The sequence below is a fragment of the Populus trichocarpa genome, chromosome 4, assembly GCF_000002775.5.
Source record: "Populus trichocarpa isolate Nisqually-1 chromosome 4, P.trichocarpa_v4.1, whole genome shotgun sequence".
Classification (NCBI taxonomy): domain Eukaryota; kingdom Viridiplantae; phylum Streptophyta; class Magnoliopsida; order Malpighiales; family Salicaceae; genus Populus; species Populus trichocarpa.
The window spans coordinates 3,285,737-3,310,552 of NC_037288.2; the positions used below are offsets into that span (position 1 = coordinate 3,285,737).

The 24,816-nt window shown below is 33.4% G+C and overlaps 3 protein-coding genes and 1 pseudogene across 6 annotated transcripts; 3 read left to right on the forward strand and 1 right to left on the reverse strand.

The window, feature by feature from the left end:
- Positions 1-1,625: 1,625 nt before the first annotated feature.
- LOC7456806 (CBS domain-containing protein CBSX5) lies at positions 1,626-3,858 on the forward strand. The gene is made up of 2 exons (XM_002305772.4): positions 1,626-2,097; positions 2,849-3,858. Exons 1-2 carry the CDS (start codon positions 1,739-1,741, stop codon positions 3,672-3,674), a joined length of 1,185 nt encoding a protein of 394 aa, XP_002305808.1. The 5' UTR covers positions 1,626-1,738; the 3' UTR covers positions 3,675-3,858.
- A 10,023-nt stretch (positions 3,859-13,881) lies between these two features.
- LOC7477415 (E3 ubiquitin-protein ligase AIRP2) lies at positions 13,882-18,022 on the forward strand. Its single transcript, XM_002305771.4, has 5 exons — positions 13,882-14,213; positions 15,689-15,839; positions 15,932-15,998; positions 16,100-16,334; positions 17,371-18,022. Exons 1-5 carry the CDS (start codon positions 14,134-14,136, stop codon positions 17,579-17,581), a joined length of 744 nt encoding a protein of 247 aa, XP_002305807.1. The 5' UTR covers positions 13,882-14,133; the 3' UTR covers positions 17,582-18,022.
- A 2,755-nt stretch (positions 18,023-20,777) lies between these two features.
- LOC112327202 (sphingolipid delta(4)-desaturase DES1-like) lies at positions 20,778-21,849 on the forward strand (annotated as a pseudogene).
- Positions 21,850-21,947: 98 nt separating this feature from the next.
- On the reverse strand, positions 21,948-24,252 carry LOC7456804 (tetraspanin-19). Of its 4 annotated transcripts, XM_002305109.4 has the most exons (7): positions 24,097-24,251; positions 23,709-23,906; positions 23,191-23,290; positions 22,994-23,074; positions 22,740-22,844; positions 22,323-22,499; positions 21,948-22,223 (listed from the first exon to the last, which is right to left on the reverse strand). In XM_002305109.4, exons 2-7 carry the CDS (start codon positions 23,873-23,875, stop codon positions 22,212-22,214), a joined length of 642 nt encoding a protein of 213 aa, XP_002305145.2. In that variant the 5' UTR covers positions 23,876-23,906; positions 24,097-24,251; the 3' UTR covers positions 21,948-22,211. The 4 variants fall into 4 exon arrangements, with proteins under 4 accessions (XP_002305145.2, XP_024454882.1, XP_024454880.1 ...); XM_024599114.2 differs by lacking the exon at positions 21,948-22,223 and having other exon boundaries at positions 22,230-22,499; positions 23,709-23,893; positions 24,097-24,252; XM_024599112.2 differs by lacking the exon at positions 21,948-22,223 and having other exon boundaries at positions 22,230-22,499.
- Between the last annotated feature and the right edge of the window lie 564 nt (positions 24,253-24,816).

The window sequence follows — 24,816 nt, forward strand, 5'->3', positions numbered from 1 at the left end:
TTTTATAATTACACTTTTAAACATGATTATTTAATCTAACTCGATATAATGAATCAACCCGTAATCTATTAACTTGGAATTTAGTTTGAGTGAGGTTTTAAAATAAATCAATAAAATATGATTTAATTAGACCTAATCGAGCTAGTCAATCCAATCAAGATTTGGCTTTAACTTTTTTTTAAAAAATCAAAATATTATATTTAAATTTTTTTAAAAAAACAATGTCATTCTAAATTGATAAGGTTAACCCATATAATTAGTGACCTAGACTATATTTAATAACTTTGATTCTTTGTTGGTATAGCCTTTGTAAATAAATGAAAAAAAATATAGTTTTGGGTTTCTCTAACATATGACTTAGACAGTGTTTGGGAACGCGGTTTAACCGGCGTTCCCAAAAAATTTGAAATTTTTTTTTTGCTAAAATTTAATATGGTTTGTACGTTTTAAATTGTTTTGATGTGCTGATGTCAAACATAATTTTTAAAAAATAAAAAAACATCATTGACATGCATTTTGACACGAAAAGTTATTTGAAAAACACTCGCAACCACACTGTCAAACACGCTCTTAAGGACACAATCTAATTAATATTAAATGAAGTGGCAATCACTTCATGTATAATTGAGTAGATGCCTTTCCATAATTGACATCCCAATATACATAATTCAATATTTATTATTATGGAAATTAAAACATTCCATCACTATCTATTTGCGTGTGCTCAGGAGCAGAGCTCCGTTGATTGCGGTGGGCCCATGTGGTCCTAAACAATAAGAAATGTCTATTATTGTATAAGATTATTGCTCTAAATTTATTATATTATTTATTGTGGACCTTGGTTGATAAATTAGTGTGTTTTCAGAGTTGTTATATAGCTTTTGCGGTTACGGTATTAAAAAATAAGTTTAAGAAAAATAATTTTAATTATAATTTTTAAAAAATTAGTTTTTAAAAAATAGATTTGATTAAAATTATTATGTGATAGATTTTTACATGAAAACTAAATAAAAAATTAAGTTATCTTAGCAATTATATATAGAACTCATTCCGAAAAATAAAAATTATTTTACTAACCAAATAACTTTTTATCTGTAATTAAATAAAAAACAAAAGATACCATAGAGCGGTATCTAAAAACTAGCTAACCAAGTCTATGTAAGGCTAAACTGTAACAAGGCATCAAAAATTTTCTCAGCTAAATAACATATTTGTAGTTGTCGTATTTCCAAACCACAATATTTAATTAATATTATAATTTTAAAAAATAATATATAATTAATGTCGTATTTCTTAACAATGACATTAATTAAAATTTGTGGTTTAAACCGTGACACTAATTTAATTGATTTGAGAGATATTTAAATTTTATAATATGTTGTATTTTTAAAGTGTAATAATTATCATGTCACTTTTGAAAATAACAATATTTAATAAATATTAAATTCTAAAAAGCAATAAAATAAGAATATACTATTAGAATAAATTCTTTTTAAATAGTGTTATTTAAAAAAAAAACTTTTAAATTACTGTGATAATCTTTTAAAAAAATCCGTCCGTGAGAGTAAAAGTAAAACACTGCCTATAAATAACCTTCCTTCTCCCACTCCACAACTCAACCACCACACATTTCTTCCAATTTTTCTCCTCTCACAAATCTCTCTTTCTCTCTGAAAAAAGAAAGAAAGAAAACCCTTGTGTTGATTTCTTACTCCTCTCTGATAAATTCTTTCTGTGCATGGCAGCAAGTATTTTATCTCATGAGGTGTCGGACCTATGTCTTGGAAAACCTGCGCTGAGCTCTCTGTCTGTTTCTGCAACCGTCGGGGAAGCGTTGTCTGCTCTTAAGAGATTTGGTGATTTGTTTTTAAGCGTTTGGAGCTGTGATCAACATCACCGTTGTAACTCTCCAAGATCGATCAAGGTTGACTTTGCAGAATGTAAATGCATTGGCAAAGTTTGCTTGGCAGATGTGATTTGCTTCCTGTCTAAAGAAGAGAATTTGAAGAATCCAGGGAAAGCCTTGCAGGAGCCGGTGTCCCTGCTTCTAAATTCTAAGGTTTCTGGACTTGTTAGGCACCTGGAACCTCACGCCAGGTATGTCCATTGATTTTTTGAAAAGGGTTTTTCTTTTTTTGAGATTTGGATTTGGAATTGTTTGTTTTTTTAGAGAATTTTGGATTTCTAATGTTTATTTCTCTTTATTGTAATGTTTTTTTTATTATTATTATTATCACACCTTCTATATTTTTCTCTTCTCCATTATTAGATTACCTTTCGGTTGAGTTATTTATTTTTGTTTTTTTTTCTTTTGTTAAAAATCTAAAGTTTTCTTGAAATGTGTCGCCTAACCCTGTTGTGTCCAGAATTTGGAAACTAGGTGACCATCGATATGTTTTTAATTGAGATTTCAATGTCTATAGATTTCTTTCCTGCAGGTGTGATGCATAAATACTTAAAATCTTGATGAATTTTATATGCGACAACTAAGTTCAGAAAATTTATTGGTGTAACTTGAAAATCACTGAAGATTTATCTGAAATTTTGCATAAAAGAGACAAATTTTGGAGTAACTGATGTGTGGCTGCCGATTAGTATTGTGGCTCAACGGCACTCAACCTCCCTCCCCCCTCCTTCTCAAGAGGACGGCTCAGGTCTGAGCCTCTCTCTTGTAATCAAAAGTAGTAAAAAGAAAAGAAACGGATGGGATTCTGAAACTTACATCTCTTTATGACTACTATCGCAGTTGAAACTGGTTTTCATTGAGATTTCCTGTTCTGTTTCTGTTTGTCTCATATTGATTGTGTTTTGATGTGCATCTAATGATTTTCTGTTTACTCTTTTTCAGCTTACTGGAGGCTATAGATCTCATCCTTGAAGGTGCACAGAACCTTGTGATACCACTTCACAACCCCTTCACAAGAAAGAAGCTGATAAGCAAATCCACTGCCAATTCCACCCTTCACAACAACCGTGAGTACTGCTGGCTCACTCAGGAAGACATAGTCCGTTACCTCCTCAACTCCATTGGCCTCTTCTCTCCAACTCCAAACCACACCATCGAGTCCCTCAACATCATTGATACTGAATCCTTCTTTACCGTCCATTACGATGACCCTGCTGCATTGCCCTTGATTTCTCAATCCCTCGTTAAACAAACATCTGTAGCAATTCTTGATGCAGACGGCAAGTTGATTGGCGAAATCTCACCATTCACATTGAACTTCTGTGACGAGACAGTGGCTGCTGCAATTGCGACACTTTCAGCCGGGGAGTTGATGGCTTACATAGAATGTGGTGACCCGCCGGAGGACCTGATAATGTTGGTGAAGGAAAGACTGGAAGAGAGGAATCTAGGACCTGCGTTGGACTTAATAGAAGAGGAATCAGGAATTTTATCATCTTCATCTGATTCATCCTATTCATCTTCATCAGACGAAGAGTTCGGAATGGTAAGGAGTGGGAGGATAGCTGGGAATTCAGCAAGAGTGGGGAGGAGCACCGAGACAATTGTGTGCTATCCATGGAGCTCATTGGTAGCAGTGATGATTCAAGCCCTTTCACATCGTTCAAGCTACACATGGGTTATTGAAGAGGATGGCACTTTGGTTGGTGGTGTTACCTTCGCAGGAATGATTAAAGTTTTGCGGGAACGTTTGAGGTCAATGGTGTGATCATGCCAGAATTAATTCACAGTCCAAGGAATTGTTAAATATATTTAAATATATTTTTAATTTCGAAAACGTTATATTTTAATTAAACTGTGAAAATGCCAGAATGGACATCACAGTCCCAAGGAATTGTTCGATAATTAGACCTTTTATGATGAACTAAATTAATTCACCGTTACCAATATAATGGTTGTAATTGTCGAAAGAAACAAACATTATAATGGGCGTGGATAATATGAATTTAGCTGCAAACAGTAGCGTTTTGGCATCAAAGAGCTTAGAAACTTGTTTTGCTTTCAAAGACGTTAAGGCATTCACTACATTCAAATAACTGGGGAAAAAATGTTGAAAATTGCTAACAAGGTTTGAAAGGACAGAGATGCCTGCATATCATATCTGTTCCTCTCATTTGCCTTGTCACTTTGTTTGCCGAGCCATTCTCTTTGCTCAGCCGTGTTCGTATTATAAATCCACCGTGGAGTATGATTGGCAGAATTAAACAAAAATCCGCATCAGATGCATATTAAATCCGGTCCGCTCATTTGCAATCTGGTCTTTTTTAGACGGTCATAATTCACATAGTATAATCCAGTCAAGAAAGGCAAAATTAAAGAAAAAATAATAATACAATTGATCAAAATAAATTCTGAAAGTCCTTGTGCTTGTAAAACCAAGACTGCTACCATTATGTCAAGGTAATGGCCATCAAGTTTGATCACAAGATGTTCTTTTCTAAAATGGAAAATCAATGACTTGTATCAACAAAGAGTCGTTTCCCAAGTTTGACCAAAGTTATTAAAAAAAAAAGGTAGAAGGAACAGAAGAGCAATAATTTCCATTAACAAGGTCATTTATTGGTGTTTCAGGTGGAACATGCCCGAAAAACAAATGGCATAGTTCTACAAAAGAAAAGGAGACAGTATCAGTTGCCTGAAGTGATGATGGTTGCCTCAAGCAGATTAGGAAGACCTTATCCGTTTTATTTTCTTATCTGGGTATTAATCTCTATAGATAGAATACAACCTAGCTGGTGAACTCAAACTAGAAAGAATGAAGGAATACAAATAAAAGGCATTGAAACAATCAATTCCTGCTTCAAAGTGATCACAAGAGCCTATGATTAGACTCAGACATACATGGCAACAAGGCTTCTCTTACTTGAAGATTGCTAGTCCATGTGAAGTGCATCTTCATATAGCCTCCTTGCCTGTTGCAGCAACTTCACTCTCTCTGCTATCAGTTGGCTGTAAACGAGAACTCTGCTGCAATACCACACCCCATCTATACAAGGCTGCAAACCACAAGTGTTTAACTTCAGCATGATTTCATACTTTTTTGCCGCACTGCTTGTTTTTCTATAGCTTCTGAAAGAAAATTCATTTTGTTATTTGACGAATAAGAGCACTTTATGATTGCAATCAGAGCATGTGTTTGAAAGATACAAATCTTATCTACTGAATGATGATGATAACATTATGTTTGCAACTCCTACATTGCTATGATTCTTGGAGCTCCAGGTGAGGCACAAGAGTCTCCCTTTATCCAATTATAATTGTCTTAATGAATATCATCTTTTGTTAAACGAAGCCTTCCAGTACAGGTTTATAACACACTTTACTTTTAGTGAAGAAGACAAAGTTACTCACCATCTGGTGCGTAGACATTGCCTTTGGACAACATGGCATCAAATTTGTCAATTGCAGCCAAGAACACTTTGTCAGCATCATAAGCAGCTTCCTGAAATCCAAAACGATAGTGTTAAATTGTTCAGAAGTAGGCTGCTTCCTGAAAGTTTATTCCTATAGTCCAAATCCCAATCGAGCTAATTATATGGACACTTGTACAAGAAGGGCCAAACCAAGCTGCTCTGAGTATCACAACAATTGACATCAGAGCAGCACAATACAGAATCAACAATAAAATTATAACAATGTCAAGGTGCCAGTGAACTCTTACTGGTCCAATATCTGCAATCAACTGGGCGCGAAAGGAGAGGGCAAGGCCTCAATTGTACAAGGCTCTCACATCATTCCCATCAATTGATAGCGCCCCAGATAAATAATCATAAAAAAATTGTTAAAAAAATTAATAATAAAAAAAATAAAAAAAATCTGACCTAAATTCACTAGGATTTTTAAACAATTTAATGTTAAAGGATAAAAATAAAATAAAAAAATTATTTAAAAAAAGAGCAACAAAAAAAAGCAGACCCCAGATAACAAGGTTAACTCGCAAACGCCGCGATCATGGATATAAGATTGAGATAATCTCGTAAAAAAAAGCATGAGAAAAATTTTGAAGTGTAATTTTTAATAAATCAAATAAAAAAGTGATAACTTCATAGATAAAAAAAAATTGAAAAGAAAAAAAAGTTGAAGCTCAATTTCTAGCAAATAAAATGTTGAAGGACAAAAATTAAGAAATAACATAATTAAAAAAAAGGTTGAAAAAACTCGATTCGAGCACACTCGGATCAACATGCAAAATCTTTTGCTCAATAACCATGTTTGAAAGCAAATTGAATAATATCATGAAACTCAATTATCAAATGACCTAATGTTGAAGGATGATAAAAACATCAATTTAATTAAAAAAAACTACAAAAAAAATCCAAGTAAAATCTAGTTAATCCGCTAATATCTCGATCATAGCAATAGGATCGAGACAGCCAAGTAGAAATGAAAGGAAAAAAAAAACTCGAAGATCAATTTTTAGTAAATTAAATGTTGAAGGCTAGAAATGAAATAAATCAATTTAGAAAAAGAAGAAAAAAATATAACAAAAATCAACCCACTTTAATTTTTAAAACCGATGACTTTGATCATAAACTCGAGGCTAACCCTATAGATGGTAAACATAAAAAACAATAAAGCGAAACTCTAAACAAAATGATAAAAAAAAAAACACCTGCTTAAAAGAAAAAAAACAAGGAGACCTTAGCAAATTTTCTAAACTTTATCTAATCTTTAAAACTTGCGACTTATAAAATAAAATCAAGAAAAAAAAAGTTTAAGGTCATTTTCTAATAAATCAAATGAGAATGTGATGGCTCTATAAAAAAAATAGAAAAGAAAAAAAATTGATATTCAATTTCTAGCAAATAAAATGATGAAGAATGAGAATTAAAAAAATATATAATTAAAAAAAAATAAAAAATTATTTATTTCAGTAAAAAATTATTTATTTCAGCCCACTTGGATCAAGATACAAAATTTTTAACTCAGTCATGATATCATTATAATTATATATGAAAAAATTAAATAAAATTACAAAACTTAATCACCAAATAATATAATATTAAAAAATAAAAACAAATAAAATCTTTCACAACCATTCTTGAAGGCACAAACTTTACCCGCAATGATTTAGGTCTGGAATACTAAAACTAAGGATATGTTAATACGTAGTGTATTTATAAGACTGATTGTTTATTTTTCTAGTTTAAATAATCTTGTGAGCCCACATTCAATGCTACCAAAACCCCTTCCTCCCTGTTCACAGCTCAGGATCCCCATTTTAACAACTTTGTTCTATCCATTCCTTTCTCTGTAGAAATATAGTTTTTAAACCCGGTCTAGTTTAGGATCTGGGTCCAGGTTAATTTTAATTTTTTTAAAAAAATTAAAATGATATTATTTTAGTAAAAAAAACAAAAATCAACGAGTTGCAATCGGGTTTTTGATCGGGTCTTGTCAGGTCAACCAGATCACCCCGGGTTTTGACTTTCCCTATTTTTTCTTAAACCCGACCCGGTTCCAGTTCCGGGTCGACCCGCTGAGCCAGGCCGGGTTTCAAAACTATGCGTAAGCCTATAGACATAATTTTATTGTATTGTATTTTTAAAGTTATTTTTTATATTATAAGGGTAAATTGGTAATTTTACTCTGTAAAAATTGACCAGCCTAATCCTCACAAATTATTAAAAACAATTATGTCGCGTTAAAAAGACCACATTAACTCCGTAGTTGAAAGATGTATTTTAAATAGGAGCAATTTTATCAAATCACCATTACAATGAACTGTAATTTATCGTAGAGCTACTAGCTTTAGGTTTTTGTCAATGATACGAAGAGTCTAGTTTCCATTCCCCCATAGGAAAAAAAAATAATTTTATCTTTTATATATATATATATTCGAAGGGCCAAATACATATTCCGAGTAAAAGAAAATCCTTAAATATAAGGACTAAAATGAAGAATGTTTAAAGTTTGGGGTTGATACTTGACAAGGTCTTGGCAATAAGGGCCTGAGTCCATCTCATTGGAACGATTCCGTTGGTTGTTTAACTATATATATGCTTGCTAAGGGCCCAAGGCTCAAAGCCATGCATGAATCTGGCCTTCAGGCACGAGCCCTTGGACACTTCTACTTCCCAGTGAAATTATCCGACAACGGCAAAGAAGCTCTGCAGCCTGCTCTTGAGCTAGCCACCATGTGTCGCCAAGTTTCTCTCTTGATTTCGGGTCTCTTTAGAATTGGGATAATAGTTATGGTTATTTTTTTGTTTAAAAATATATTAAACTAATATTTTTTTTTAAACTCATTTTTAATATTAACACATCAAAACGATCTAAAAATATATAAAAAATAATTTTTAGCAAAAAAAATTCAAAATTTGAGGGGATGCGGTTTGCACCGCGTTCCCAAACAAACTCTTCTTATGACAAATGGCCACTTGCGCCAGCTCAACGTTCAATCTGGTAGCTTGTTGACTTGCTTAACTTGTACTGAGTTTTAAATTAAATCGGAGTTTATTTAGTATAATTAGGTAGATCTCATTAACCCTAGTTAATTTTATTTTTAAAGAAAAATTCATAAAATTAATTCAAATTAACCCTTCAGATATATGCTTCGAATAGATTAAATAATGTCTGCATGAACATATTTAAAGTTATAATTTTACACAATTCTTGAGAGTTGCAAGTAATGTTGAAATAAATAATGTTGTTTATCTAAGAATGGGTGAAAGGGACAGTGCAATGAAATGGCTATCGAACAATGATATTTTTTATTAAGAAAACTATATAGTAGTGTTTATTTGTTGAATGATGAGGTGGACAGGATAATCTACAGGTTATGGCTTAGCCTAGTGAGCTGGACATCACATATCTGCCCTTCCCACCCACCAAATATCTTTTTCCCTCCTCTCCCCCACACACTCATAGATTTAATTGCTCCTCCCTGTTTTTTTATGAGGTGGTGGATGCATAGTCAATTAAACCTAGCCTGGTTTAGGTTTTATTTTAAATTATTTTGGATAATGAAACAGCAAAACCAGAGTGAGTTGATAGGATGATTAGGTCAAATCTAGATAAAATTCGACCGGGTCAATTTTAATTTATTTTATATAAAAATAATAATGTTTTAATTTTTTTTATTCAATTTTGTCCCAATTTTTTTTATCCAAAACAAAACTCAAGCATGATATAACAACATTGCACGGATGGCTTGATGTTATATCATGCAAATTAAAATGATATGTAATTGAAAAAAAAAAAAAAAAACTTTGATGATATGTGTTTATTTCCGCCTACAATTGTTTAAAAATAAATGTATATTGCGGTAGACTTATAAATAGACCAGAATTTATTGATAGAAGGTTTCTATTTGTGATTTCGTTGGTAAAATAATTATATATAAAATGTTAGTGTAAATACTAATAAAAAATTTTATGGTAAAATTGTTAAATATGATAGTGTTATCAATTAAGGTTTTTGTTCATGCTTGTTTGTATTTTCCATCAATTTTCTTCAAAACAGTGCTGCCGTTATTTCTTCATAAAATGTGCACATTAGGAGAGAATATCAGTAACAAATATGAATAACTGGACCTTCGATGATTACATAAATATAAAAATCATAATAAATATGAAAATCATGATTATATTATAGATTAACATTACTGGTTAATTGACCATATACCTATCATAATTAAATAGATTGAGCTACTTGGTGACTGGCGAGGCTCACCAACTTGATGATAAAGCATCCTTCAAGAGGATGCAAAGTCAAATCTTGGATGAAATAAGAAATTGACGAGCAGATCTAGAAAGTATGTGCGTAGAAATTAAATCCCTTTTCCAATTTATTCTTTATGTTTAGATCCTTTTATGCAGAACTCATAACTGGAATTGCAGCAGCAGGTTGGTTGCATGCTGGCTGCTGAGGCAACAATGATTGCTTATTTTTATCAGATTCTGCAGAAAAGAAGAGGGATTGCAGTCATCCCTGTACTTGAGAGATAAACGGGCTGAATTATGAAGAGCATCCAACTCAATTATTTCAATTTATTCACCCTGAGGTTAATCATCCATGGGGTTCATCATGAACAATGATGTGCCCAGATTCAATCATCAGCTGACAATTGATTATCTTTTCAACACGAACATGCATGTTGCTGCTCCATCCCTCAACTTTATGTGTAAACTAGCTTCATACATACATAAATCAATAATTGAAGGTATAAAATGCATGCAGGTTGACTAGAGTTTAGGAGAGAAACAAGTTGATGCTTCCCTGCGTTCTTCCCGTTTAATTTCTGAAGTAAAGAGACCGAAGAGAAAGTTTGACAGAATTCCGAGGTCAAAGGTGCTGATATAATTTTTTTCAAAGGCCTCCCATTCTTCTTCTATTTCAATTTTTATTTTCAATTTTTCTCAAATAATAAAATCATTTTTCTTCGTGAAATCAAGAACCAACATAATACCTTGATTATTTTTTAAAATCAAGATAACCATTTAAAAAGTAAATTAAAGCAAATCATTAATTTTATTAACACAACATTGAAGAATTGAACCGAAAATAAATAAAAAATTCGATGACCGAGAAAAAAAAAATCAAAGTTGACACCCTTATATTTTAAAAACAAAAAACATGTCATTTTTTATTTTTATTTTTTTAATTTTGATCCCTTCATTTTCAATCTTCTACGAACACTAAAATCAATTATTATTTTTTCATGAAATTAAGAATCAATTTAATATCTTGATGCATTTTAAAGACCATGTTTATATATAAAAATTAAATCAAAATAAATTATTTACTTGATGTAATATTAAAAAATAAAAAAGATAAAACATGGAGAGAATCTATAATGTTTTGCCTCATAAGTTACACGGTATCACTCATGTATTGGTAAAAAAGACCAATCACGCGTTAATTTATACTGATCACATCATCATGTAACAACAATATCAAGTAAAGGTACGCACTCAAATAAAAAAGAATAGAAGGTTGGGCACTTAAATAAAATATTAGACTCTGAAATAGGAGTTTGTAATGATTTCTCCTTTACTTGTAGACTGTCCTAGGATGTTGTTTTTAGGTTTTTTTTGTTTTATTAAATTGAATATCCGGTTCAGTTTGCACGTACCTCGATTAATTTCACGGGCTCTAAAATTAATGATAATATAAGCCTCCAGTGACCATCGTATTAACAACCACATGGCTTGAACCTGAGATTACAGGGGAGCAAATCCCTTAATCCCAAGCTCTTATCATTGGACCGCCTACTAGGTGATTGATTTTTTTTATAAGTGTAGTAGTAATTGTTTTATAAAGTGTTTTTTATTTGAAAATATATTAAAATAATATTTTTTTATTTTTAAAAATTATTTTTATATTAAAGTATCAAAACAATTTAAAAATACAATAAAAAAATATAATTAAAAACAAAATTAATTTTTTTTTAAAATATTTTTAAAAAACAAAAACAAATCATAGCTTGAACCTTAGCTGCCGTGACTCTAGGGCCATCACTTTCGTTATCATAACATTGTTTAGTTTCCCTTCCTTCTGTCCCAGTCTGATGGGGCTTCATTCAATTCCAAAATCCCCACCGTCGTCCTCAGGGCTCATCTGCCCTGGCTTGAAACAGGGGCAGGGGTAGACTCGCCGGCGTTCTATTAGAAAGTAAGTGTTTTTTTTTACTTCTTAAACACTTTAGTAAATCTTAATTAGCATAGATCTTACAATTTAATGCAATCTAGTTCAATTAGTTTGATCTTCATAAATTTTCCAAATACAGTATGATTTTGATCAAATATTCTTTAATTTATAGGAATTAATTTCCTGAATTGTTACATACACAAGGACGGTTCTAGTTGTTTCCCTTTATGCTATAACATACTGAAAAAAAGCTTTATTTTGTAGTTTTGGCTTTTGCCTTTAAAAGAATGTTATGTTATAACATTTTCGTGCGCGAAAAAACACCAAAAAAGGCAATAGAAGCATATTGCCCAACGACTCCTTTATCCTTTCTAGTAATGTACTAGGTAGATATAAGATTAAAGAGGAGGTAATGTTAATGAGCAAGTGTTTGAAAGTCCAAGTTTCTGTTTTTTTTTTATACATTTTAAAAATATATTTTATTTAAAAATATATTAAATTAATATTTTTTTACAATTTTAATATATATATATTTTAAAATAATTTAAAAATGCTTTTCACTATATAACATAATAGGTGTAAATTATAGACATGAATTAAATGTCAAATAACCAATTCAACCCAAAAGCTTAAGCTGTTAGGTAAAGTTCTAAGATATAATTTATATTATTCTCTAATACATCCCCTCAAGTTAAAGCTGTTTGAACTTGAAACTTATACAGACTCATATTATCTTGTGCTTAATTTTTATCAAATAAATAGGGATGGTGAGATTCGAACTCATGACCGCTTGGTTATCAAGACTCTGATACCATGTTAAAAAATCAATTTAATCTAAAAACTTAAACTATTAATATTAATTTTAAGATATAATATAGATTATTATTTAGATTTACTTTCTAAAAATAGTTGTTTTTTTTACCTTTTGATTTCTTGCTATTTTGGGATAAAATCACAGGACAGATTAGAGCCGTGAAGGGTATATTAGCAAATAAAGTGAAAAGGAGAGGGCAATAAGTAGGTATGAGGAAATATGTAACGATCAGGAGTGTGCGTGGAGGCAAAGCTAAACCGAAAGCAAGGGTAAAAGTGGCAGACAAAGAGCCAAAGAAAGTGGATGTGTTATTATTGTATCGAGAAGAGAGTGGATAAGGGGCAGTCACGGGCTGCTGCATCCTGACGGTGCTCTGAGGAATTTTGGACTCCCTTAAGGCTGTGTTTGGTTGAGGAAAAAAGTTTCCATGAACAATATTTCCTTCCCTTTCCACCGTTGGTGTTATAGTTACAAGTCTCAGTCTAGGAATCAACTTAGCACTCTGGCTCAGATTATATATTAGATGTGTTGACTCCAGTCGATTTAAATTATAAATATTTAAAAAAAATAAAAAAACCATCCTAAAATAACTTTATTTTGATAAAAAATATTGAATTTTTCACTTTTCCAATGAATCATCAAATTAATATAATATATCCACTTGAAACATTGAACTGTGTAATTTAAGAAAGCTAGTCAACCAGGCTCTGCTCAGGGAATTTTATCATGAAGGGAAAATATCTTCCCTTTTATTGATTGTATTATATTATTTTAAAAGAATTATTTTTTGTGCATTTTAAATGATGATTTAATTTAATTTTTATAACATGGTGAGTGTCGGAATATAATTTATTATCGTCGAAAAAGATTTTGATAATTGTTTTTTTAAAAACACTATTTCTTAACAAACAAACATAATTTTCATTGACGCGTATTAAGACAAACTATCTATATAACAAGTTTGAAAAAAAAAAAAAACAGTGTGGTTGGTGGGTGGGTATTGTCAAGGTATGACTATGTCAATTGATACTAAATTTTCTTCTAAAATGAATTTAAGCTTTATATTGATCCAATGTATTAAAAATAATAATTTTTTAATGCAATATCTCAAGATTTCAACCTAAAAAGTCAAGGAAAAAAAATATTAAATATATCTTTGATATTATTGTACAAAATACTTTTTAAAAGTGTTTTTATTTAATACATTTAAATGATTTTTTTTAAATTTTTTATTTTTGATATCAGCACATTAAAATAATTGAAAAACAATAAAATAAATTAATTTAATATTTTTTAACTTAAATATATTTTTAAAATATACTCAAATACAATTACAAACACACAAACAAACAAATACATAAACTTAGTACTTGCTGTTATATGTAACAAACACTACCTAATCCTAAAATGTGGTTGGAATTAAATAATTAATACAAAAATTTTAAATGGACGTTTGTACCCTTCTTGGTTTCAATTAAATACTATTTGGATCATCTTCGAAATATTAGTAAATTGTTTTTTCAATTTTCAACGCTAGCTCCACGACATCCCACTCTCTAATCCACGTGTCCCCTCTCTATCTATGGCTTCACTTTCAAGAACAGAGTAGAAGAAGAAGAAGCTCCTCTGAGAAGAACCAACCCCACCACCAAAAAAAGATAAGGAAGGAGGTTTTGGTGAAGAGAAAACAAGAAAAATTTTCAGGGTTTTAACCCGAAGAGAGAATCCGATTGCTTGATCTTGGAGGTTTTGAAGAAGAGATATGTATATAGGGTCTGTGAGAAAATCTTTCAAGGACTCTCTTAAAGTGCTTGAAGCTGATATTCAACATGCTAATACTCTGTAAGTTGTTCTCTCTCCTTTTCTTCTGGGTTTTCTGGGGTTTGTTGTTACATTTGTCTGTGATTTTTTTTTAATTTTTTTTGGTGTAATTGATGCTTGAGTGGAATGCTAGAAGTGCTGACTTTTTGCATTTTTTTTAATGTTTTGCTTGTTAGATTGGTGAAGGATTTTTTTTTCTTAAATATGTTTTGTTTTGTCTTGAGTTTAACTTAAATTATGTTGTTTTTTTTTTGTTATTGTTGAATTTAGCCACTACTTCCACCTTGTCTCTTCTTCTTCTTCATTTTTTTTTTCAAAATGAATTATATGATATTCTCAGTTAATATATACAGTTTTTCCCTTTGGAAAAAAATTTTTGCTTGACAAAGTCTAATTTCAAGTCATTTTTTACTCTTCATCTCTGAGCTGTTGCAAGTCTTCTCCGTGTATTTCAGTTTTTTTCAAGATGGAAATTTTTTATGGCTTTGAAATTTGTTCTTGTGGTTAGCTTTTGAGTTCAGACTGTTTACTTTGTGGTTGGTATGGCTACATTTCATGCTAAAGCCAAGCATTGAGCGTACTGATTTTAATTCCTGGATTGTTTTGCCTGGTTTGTGATTTATGTAATTGATTTAATGATTCTCGTGGAAAGTTGGAAACTTTTCTTTGTTAGCCTATTACTTGAAATGGTATTTCAAAGATGTTCAAGTTGAAAATATCTATGTGGGTTTTGCAATTTGCACTTGCAATTGGAAGCCATTCTTTTTTAGTTGGAGGAGACTGGAGAATAGTTTCATTATCTTGATAAGCTGAGTTTACTTGGCGTCACATGATTTATGGTATCCACCCCATTAATGGAGTTATCACTTTATTTGTGATTGTATATAATGATATGACTGCTGGGGTTGGATTATCTATTGCTGGGACCCTCTTCCTACCTATCATGTATCAATGCAGTCACATATTTAGATCTGCTTATTAATGGTATCTGGTTCATGGAGATGCTGTCATTTGTAGCTTGAGTTAAGTTGTGTAAAGGACCAAGAGTCCAGTTTATTTTAAATTTTTGTAAGCTGAAGACTTTAAAGGCTTCCTGGAATGTTCACTATGGGATTTTTTGCACAAAGCATCCTTTTTAATCAATCTTTTTTTTTTGTTCACAGCATATTTACAATGTTTTAGAAGTTTGAAGATAAGCTCTGTAAATTCTTGATTAATGTGGACCTATAGGCCACAATCATCAAGGCAAACTAAGATGGAGATGCCATATTCTGCTTTTTTTTTTTTTTTTTTTATCTTTAAAATAGTTTCCAGCAGCCTGTGGTTTGGGGGTGGGGGGTTATGTTAAGTATGCTTTGATTTTTTTTTTATTGTGTCTTGTACATTTTACCAGTTTTTGCGTCTTACTGATGAAATTTATGAGCTCATCAACTTGAATCCATTGCTAGATTCTTATGTCTCCATTTTAAATTTTTATTTTGCAATGGTTGGTGCAGGGCATCAGATATTTCAAGGGATTATGATGGAGCCTGTCTTCAGATGAGAATGTCATATAGTCCAGCAGCACACCTGTTTCTTTTTCTTGTGCAGTGGACAGACTGCCATCTTGCTGGTGCACTTGGACTGCTAAGGATCCTAATTTATAAGGTTGAACTTTGTTCATTTGGATGGGACTGTACTTTTTTCCCCCCTAGTATTAACCGGATCATTGAAAACTTGGTTGTTCCCCCATACCTCAGGTTTATGTGGATGGCACAACCACCATGACTACTCATGAAAGAAAAGCAAGTATCAGGGAGTTCTATGGTAAATTTCTGTCTTCCAATTATCTTTGTGCACAATTTCTTTATTATTCACTTAAGTTAGACCCTCCCTGTTTTCTTAATCTGCATCCTTACTGTGGCCAGCTGTAATTTATCCCTCTTTATTGCAACTTCAAAGAGGGGTCACTGACACAGAAGATAAGGAACAGAAGGCGGTATGCATGGAAAGGTACCGAAGACGAGATGATGAGGAACATAGGCAGCATGCTGATGTTGACATTGAAAGAGAAGAAGAATGTGGAATATGCATGGAGATGAATAGCAAGATTGTACTGCCCAACTGCCACCATGCCATGTGCTTGAAATGTTACCGTGAATGGTACTCCCTCCCTCCCTCTTACTCTTGAAATACTGGAGTTACCCTGCTGGCCAAGTTTTTTTGTTGATCACATGGAAAATGCTTCTTTTAGGCTTTTTCCTTATCCTGATAAAAGTAGTGCAGGTTTTCAATCTCTACACTTAAATGAGAAATGGATACAATAGCGTTCTTTGGGAAATTAGAATTGTTTCATTCTGTTTCATTTTTGGTTACATGTATCGTAGTGAATCCCTGACCAGGGAAAGATATGGTGTCCTTGCACATGGCAGTTGACTTAAGCAAGATCCGTGACATCCTATCCCGGCTCACAGCTGGGCTGTGATTTCAAAGGAAATGCTATAATAATTGTTGTACATTGTACTGGAAGGATGCTGTATCATCAACCTGAAAGATTTCCACAGGTTCATCAGCGAATTATCAAAAATGATCTCATTTCTGTTTTTGAGTAAACATGAATGAGTGATCCCATTGCTCTCTCTGTTCTGTAATGTTTGGAAAGGAAGGTAAATTTAAGTTGAAATTTTGTAAGAAGTTGATAATGATACCTGGTAGCCTTATTTGGCTAATGCTAGACCATGAAATTGATTCTGCAATTCCAGGATTGCTGGCTTTTGGGTGCAAAAAGCCTTCTCATTGTAGTCACTCAAATAAATTAGTTAATGTGGCATGCCTGGCCTTCAGCTTTGCAGCCTTGATGTATGATAGGTTTTGGGGCCTTGCTTCTGTTTTGGCTACCGTCTTTCTATCCCTCCTTCACTATGATACTGGTAAAACACATGTTCAAGATGGAATGCGTAGTGTTAGACCTGCTGCAGGCTGAGAAAACGTAAGGTTTTTGTGCCTGGCTTTTAGATGGCCCCCCTTGAATCCACATCAGTTGAATGTTGTTCTTATTAGTTTACGCAATGCCTTTTCTGGTTGGTGTATTAGTGCCCATCTCTTTCTCCGTACCATGCCAGTAGTTGTCTGTTCCTTCGTTTCATAATGTTATACATAATCATAGTTGAACATAATGTTCTGTTGCAATGATTTGCAGGCGATCAAGATCCCAGTCATGCCCCTTCTGTCGTGACAGTCTCAAGAGAGTAAACTCTGGAGATCTCTGGGTGTTTACTGACAGCAAGGACATTGTGGACATGGCAACGGTGACAAGAGATAACCTAAGAAGGCTTTTTATGTATGTAGATAAGTTGCCTCTGATAATTCCTGACAACCTTTTCGACACATACGATTCACACGTAAGATAGGCGACAAGTACAGCCCGCAATCGCCATCTCCCTGATCTTTGGATGAATAGTACCACTACCACCTCCCCTTTTCCTTAATATAACATAACCACTGAAGATTCAGTAGGCAGAATTGAGGCCACTTGGAGTTTCAGGGCTTTCTTCCCGCTTCTTGTCAGAAGAAAATCCAGCCTTGGTTATTGTGGGTTGGTAGGTGAAGTTAAAGACGGGTTTTATAAATCGTATTTTAGCACATCTGTACATGCTTGTATAGCCTGGAGCTCGCTTATAAAAGCTCTGCAATTTCCCTCCCACATTCGTCTTGTGTCTGTGGGAGAAGAAAAAAGATCTATTCGTCTTGTTCCTAAGCTAAAGACAGCTCGTATGAAGTAGTACTGGATCAACAGATACAACAGCTCAAAATAAGCATTGAAAACAAGTAGGAGAATTTATTTTTTTTCACGTGCTTTTTCAAGCGTAAAGTAAATATTTTATATTTAAAAAGCATGTAGCAATGTAAAAACAAATGCTACTTGGACGTGCCGCTCTTCTAAGAAACTCTTTCTTATTACAAATGAGACAAGAAGGGGATAAATTTACCAGTATTTTATTGAAAAAAGCAAGATAATCTTATTAAAATCTTATCATTATTCCTATTTGTCAATATCTCATACATGCTCATTATAATATTAATTAAATTCAAAGGAAATCTACACGCCGACACAAGTTTAGCAAACTTTTTTTTTTTTATCAACGTGGATGTCCGGGCCAGCTTGCGCGTATCTTGACTAATCCCACGAACTCTGAAGTTATCATGTAAGTCTCTAGTAGCCCTGAAGTTTGTGAGACTCGAACTGGTGATCTCTAGGGAGCAAATTTAGAATCTGACCAGCTGAATTATACCCCTCAAAGTTAAAATTATATGACTTTTGCACCTCCTATTATTAATACTAGTGAACGAAAACCGTGCATTAAATATCTATTATTAACAATATTTTATTATTATCTTAGTTATGTTACTAATTAAATCAATATAATTAAATTTCCAATTAAAAAGGTTTAAGTCGGTTAGGATTATTAGTGAAAAATAATTTCATTTAAAAATAAGAAATAATACTTCTTAAAAAATAATTTACACCTTTCAAAGGATCATTTCTTAACCAATAAAGTATTGGTCTAGCGGTTAAGGCACTGCTATATCCCTGCAAGGATGAGAATACAAGTTCGATTATCAGAAAACGCACTTACTGGGAGGGACAATTACGAACCCCGAACAGGAGTAATCTCATCCTTTAAAAGGGTATCCGGATACCCGGATAAGAACAAAAAAAATATATATATCATTTTTTAAAACTGTAAGATCAGTCAATAATAACACAAACTTATCCACTTTTGTAAAAAAAAACAAATTACGGTTATTTACTCAATTTCCACTCTTCGTTTTACTTGTATAAAACAAGAAGGATTCAGGAAGAAATCGTGGCCTTTACGACTGCAGTCCCAAAAATTATACAGTAAGGTAATGCTCCAAAGACAGCAACTTCAATAGCAAAAATTCTCGTCAATCACACACACAAAAATATGGTAAAAAAAGAAAACAATCATCTATCAAATTTCCATTATGAGTTATTTAGCATAGTTATAGGACTCGGTCAGGTCAGCTCAGTAAATCAGCTTGGATCAATTTTCTTGATTCGTGATCCAATTATTCTCGATAGATTAACTTACATCAGTTTTCTTGATCCGATCAATCTCGAATTGAGTAGGTAATTATTTATTAGCTTGAAACACGTAACATTAATTTCTCCTTGTTTTAATTTTTTTATATCCAAAATTAGTAAGAGTTAATCCAAATTGAATGAATGGACCGGCAACCCATGCATAAAGCCCGAACATGGCACAAATGCGAGGCAGATGAGAAAAGTCTGAAATGATAAAGACAACTAGACAAGTGCACAGGCCAAAAAAGAGCAGGAACCTCATGTCAATGGATAGGTCACGTAGGCCCTGGTGAGGCAGAAGGAAAAGGAATGACATGCGTCTATGTCAATTTCTAAAACCAGCGCTTTAGACCGTACATGCTATTGGCCACAGCAAAGCAAACTCAGATACAGACTCCAACATGGGAGAAAGAGATAGATATCATCGTGACACGGTGTTTGTTGTTGGGCTAGATTTGATGAAAAGTTTCAATCTTTTTTTCTCATGCCAATCCTTGTGGGATGTGATTTTTTCTTCTTTTTGGCTTGAATTTCTTTTGTAGCTTGATGTTTTGCAGGTTCCAAAACTAGCACTTGCTTTATTTGTGCATGTGGCGCTAAACAATTTCTGCAATCAGGAGTTTCTGTCCCCTTCATATCTGCTGGTTAACAGTGCTTTTCTGACAAATTACTAGTATTTCCTTTTGATTTGGTTCTTCATTTTGCATTCGCTAACGATGTAAATTCTCTGAAAAAAAAAACCCTCTCAATTTTAATTACCTGGTTATTTTCTTCGGGAATATGAAGCCAAAACATGTGGCATTATCGCGGTAATGTTTTTGTCTGCAGATAATCCACTAGAGCAATTACTGCATTAGATTTCTTGTTGTTTACATAATAAACATATATTATTCATATTTTTGCAAGAGCATAGCTTTGTTTTGCAACTTCTCTCCATCACGCTTAGTGTTAGTTTGACCTGTTTTCTTTTGCCCTTTTGAGAGCACGAGAAGGTCATTCTTTTTGTTTAATAATTTTTGTGTATACAATCCGAATGGGTAAAATAACTGCATAATTCCTGATTGGACCATTTAAGCATTGTTTGCTGAACAAGGAAATGCTTCTACCTAACCTTTCGGTTTCACATCAAAGAACTTGGCTCGTGTTCTTTATTTATTGTCTTGTTCTCTAGTTACTGAAATATTTATGGATACGCTTTTCACCTTCCTTTATTTGACTTATTTTGAAGTTCTGAGGGTCCAAACAAGGATTCCTTTGATCGAAATCATGTAAGGTTTTATATGCTTTTCTATGATTTCAAGGTAGATTGTCACCTCAAGGCACTTTTCTCCCTTTTCTACTAGGGAACAAACTGTGTCTGACGGAGGCCTTGCAATGCCATCCATTGTTCTTCTGTGGGTTGGTTTGATATGTCCTAATTCCAAATCCTGCCAAATAAATAAGAAGAGAAATTAAAACCAATTATGTTTCTTTATTGCATGACTTTGTACAAGATGAATTTAGAACAGTTAGGCAATTATACATAACGATAAAACAGTTCTTGAAACCTAGTTTGTTGGATTAATTATATGTTATTTTGAGGAAATGCTCATTCTTAATGAAAATTGGTTTGGTTACTGTATGCTTTTTATATGATTCATGATCTCAACATTATGGTGTTGCAGATTACTGTGGTTGTTTCGCTTCAGCTTTGGACTGCTACATTACTTCACGATGTTGGGTGGCTGAAGATGCTGACAAAAGCCGACTTCTTTGGCTCATTCCTCAACCACAATATTTTCTTAGCTATCCATGAGCTCTCCCACAATCTCGCCTTCTGAACTCCAGTCTACAACAGGTGGCTTGGTGTTTTTGCTAATCTCCCTATTGGTGTACCCATGTCTGTAACTTTTCAAAAGTATCACCTTGAGCACCACCGCTGCCAAGGAGTAGATGGCATAGATATGGACATCCCAAGCCATACTGAAACCTATCTTGTGACAAATGTGGTATCAAAATCGATATGGGTTATGTTGCAACTCTTCTTCTATGCTTTGCAGCCTCTCTTTCTCAAACCAAAGCCCCCTGGTAATTATGGGAGTTCATTAATTTTTCTGTCAGATAACCCTAGTTGCTGCCATGATTTATTTTTGGGGCTAGAGATCTTTTGCTTATTTGATCCTTTCCACATTCGTCGGTGGTGGTATGCACCCAATGGCTGGTCATCTCAGAACATCACGTCTTCAATCCAAACCAAGAAACATATTCTTCCTATGGCCCCCTTAATTTTCTAACTTGGCATGTGGGGTACCATAATGAACATCATGATTTCCCGAGGATTCCTGGGAACAAGCTTCACAAGGTGAAGGAGATTGCACCAGAATATCATGAGGGCTTAGAGTTGGACTTGAGGATTTAGTCGACTATTAATTTGTTGTAGTTCTAGAGTCCAGACTAACAACTGATTTGACTAACCATTCAATCTCTTACGAAGATTCTTTTGTTTACTTATTTGTCACCCAAACAAATTGAGATCATACAACAGTTTTGATGATTTATTTTTTGATTTTATCTATGGTGAGTTGAATATCCTTCCTGTCGGCATTGAATGTGTTTGGATGCTGGGAGTGGACAACATAGAATTTAAGCAGCATCTTCTATGTTTTGTGTGACCAAATCTCTTGGAATTGAACTGTGAAAGAAATATTCAAACATTAGATTGCTGTGAATTTCAAGTGTGATGCATGCTACAAGCTAGTTATTTCAATTAAAAGCTTCAAAGGGTGCACGTAGTTCTGAGTAACTAGTACTATACGGTTCCATAAAATGCCTGCAGGCTGCAGCTTCCATCAATTCCATATCAACCTTGACCAAACCTAATGTTCGTCTCAATAATAATGTTTGCCCTCGCCCCTCTCGTACCATATTGCAGAAAAGAAGTGTTGTTTTCTTCACATGTTGGTCTGAGAAGGATGAGAAATAAAGAGCAAAATATTATGTCTGCTACAATACATGCAATCAGTGAAAGACCTTTAGTTGACTGGAAATTAATGAATCCTTACATTCCAAGCATCATTCTTCATCGGAAATCGTGGTTCACCAACAACGTATGGAGGTTGTTGTAAATGGTGATTGATGAGTGGAAGTCTGGCCGGAGGGTGTTCATCATAAATGTCATAGTTGGATTCATTGCTGGGTCCAAGAGCTCTTAAAGCCATTGCTAATAACATAGAAAATCCCTGCAGACGAGGAACTCTTAGATAGTGGGGTGCTAAATGCGAAACATATCTGTTTAAAAATTGTGCCTAAACAAAATTTTCCTTCATGTTCTTTGTTTTTTCAAAAAGGAAAATGCTCATCAACAACTAAGTTAATCAGGTAATCAATTTTCTTTTAATCAACAACTAGCTAGCTTGCCGCCATTTGAACAACTTTTGAAGGACTCTGTAGAATATAGAAATCAAACACCAGGAATGTACCTGAGCTAGGATGATGAACATGCCTATCCATTTGAAGAAGTCAAAATTAGATTCCACAAATTCTCTAAAATCATGGAACCTCCCTGTCGGATCCTCAGGTAAATCCTAATAGAGCAACAGAGTATATAAGCCCTAAAAGTACGATCCTCAGGTAAATCCTAATAGAGCAACAGAGTATGTAAGCCCTAAAAGTACGAAGTAACATTTTTTCATGGAAGATAGGAAGTGGAAGGAAGTTCGAAGAGGCAGCGTACCTTCTCCCAATCAGAATTTAGGAGTATATCTGCTGCAAGTGCTGTTTCCAATAAGAGAAGTACGAAGATAATTTCCATGTACTATGTTCTATTAAGACCAACAACAAAGTTCTGCTTAGCATGAACATGATTTTATTTTAAAATTTCTGCTTGATCATGAATTGTATGTTTGGATTCACCAGACTGAAAAAGGATACACAAGAAAGAAAAAAACCATTTGAGCAATCTGCAGAAATATGGCCTAGGCATGTTATTAGGCATAAGGTAACCCCAATGCTGAGAAAAGTGTATATAAACCTGAAATTCAAGAAGAAATGTTAGCAAGTTCCAGAAATTAAAAAAAAAAAAGAGTCTCTAATATGTGCAAAAAAGGAGGAAATTGTTTGACAATCATAAAGTATCAATCAACCTTTTCTTGTTTCAATGGTGAGTAGTAACCATTCCTAGATTCATAATGAATTACTCTGCCAAGAAATTGCCAGAAAGCATCGTTCTGCTAAAATTCTAACAAGCTGCTGATAAACTTGGTGGAAGATAACCTTTAGCAGACAAATCTTTTTCTCTTTTATGGGGATCTTGTTTCAATTAAGTGCAAAAACTAGAATCAATATGATAGAGTAAGTGATTGGGGACGGAATAGTGAAAATCTTCAAATAATAAGAAGTCAAACGGATAAAAACACAAGTGAAGATCACTCTAAAGAGAGAGCCTTTACCATGGAGCACTAGAATCAAAATCATCAAAAGACGAGTCTTGCATGTCTCTTTGCCACACTCTGCTCATCCAAAGACCGTAGAGAACCATTGCTATACCAACAAGTCCCAGTGTCGAATTCACAAATTTCAATATTGACTGCAGACAAGTCCTTGCAATTCCTGCCATTGTTGTATTACCGGAGAGCTGCTCCAAAAAACTTGCAGAACATTCAAAGACGTAAACATCACTTTAAATTTTACTATTAAATTACAATGGCTGAAGAAAATTCGCATTGAATGTTATTACAACTAATCCAAATGGAAGACAAAATAAAAGAAAGTCATTTTCAAAAACAAACATAACAACATACTTCAGTTTCAAGCTTTAAGAAATAAATTCTCACTGACCAAATGGAGAACTGGGCTTTCTTCTCAAGCGGCAAGTAAAACTAGTACACCAAGTTGCAAACTTGGATTTTCTTTTTCTTTCCCTTCATGTCCTGCAATGTGATATGATCATGGTGCTAAACAGAAAAGAGCCATAATTGAATAATGATGAAGTTGGGAAATTTCTTGGAAACTCTGTTTCATAGTACTTGTCTGGACTCACTTTCCAAGGTGGCAAACAGTCTCTGGAGTTCTTAATGTTTGTCTTTAGGTATAGGAACTGGACAAAATTCGTAACTCACCTGATGTTATCAAGCAATCTTATCATAGCGTTACCTCCTCTTTTTATACAAGTATTATGAAGAAAGAAAAATATAATTCACATTACACTGAAAACAACAAGATGAAATTCAGATGAAATTCATTGGAATTAATGGTTTTGGTTCAGCAAAATAGAGGCGGTTGACATTTTTTTAGATAAATGAAGGCAAATTCATTATTAAAATCAACCGAATCTGGAAATGTTTCTGATACATGAGCACAAGGAATGCTGGAAACACAACTCCTCGAAGAAACAGAACTAAACAAAAGCTACAAAAAAATGTCTGTTGCAATTGCCAGGAACTAGACAAGCAGGGATATTCAGAACCCTGCTTAGCTTCCTGAGAATTCTTGCTGACGAAAACATCCACAGCAGAGCGTTCAACAACAGGGTTCAAACAATTTAAACAAATGCAAGCC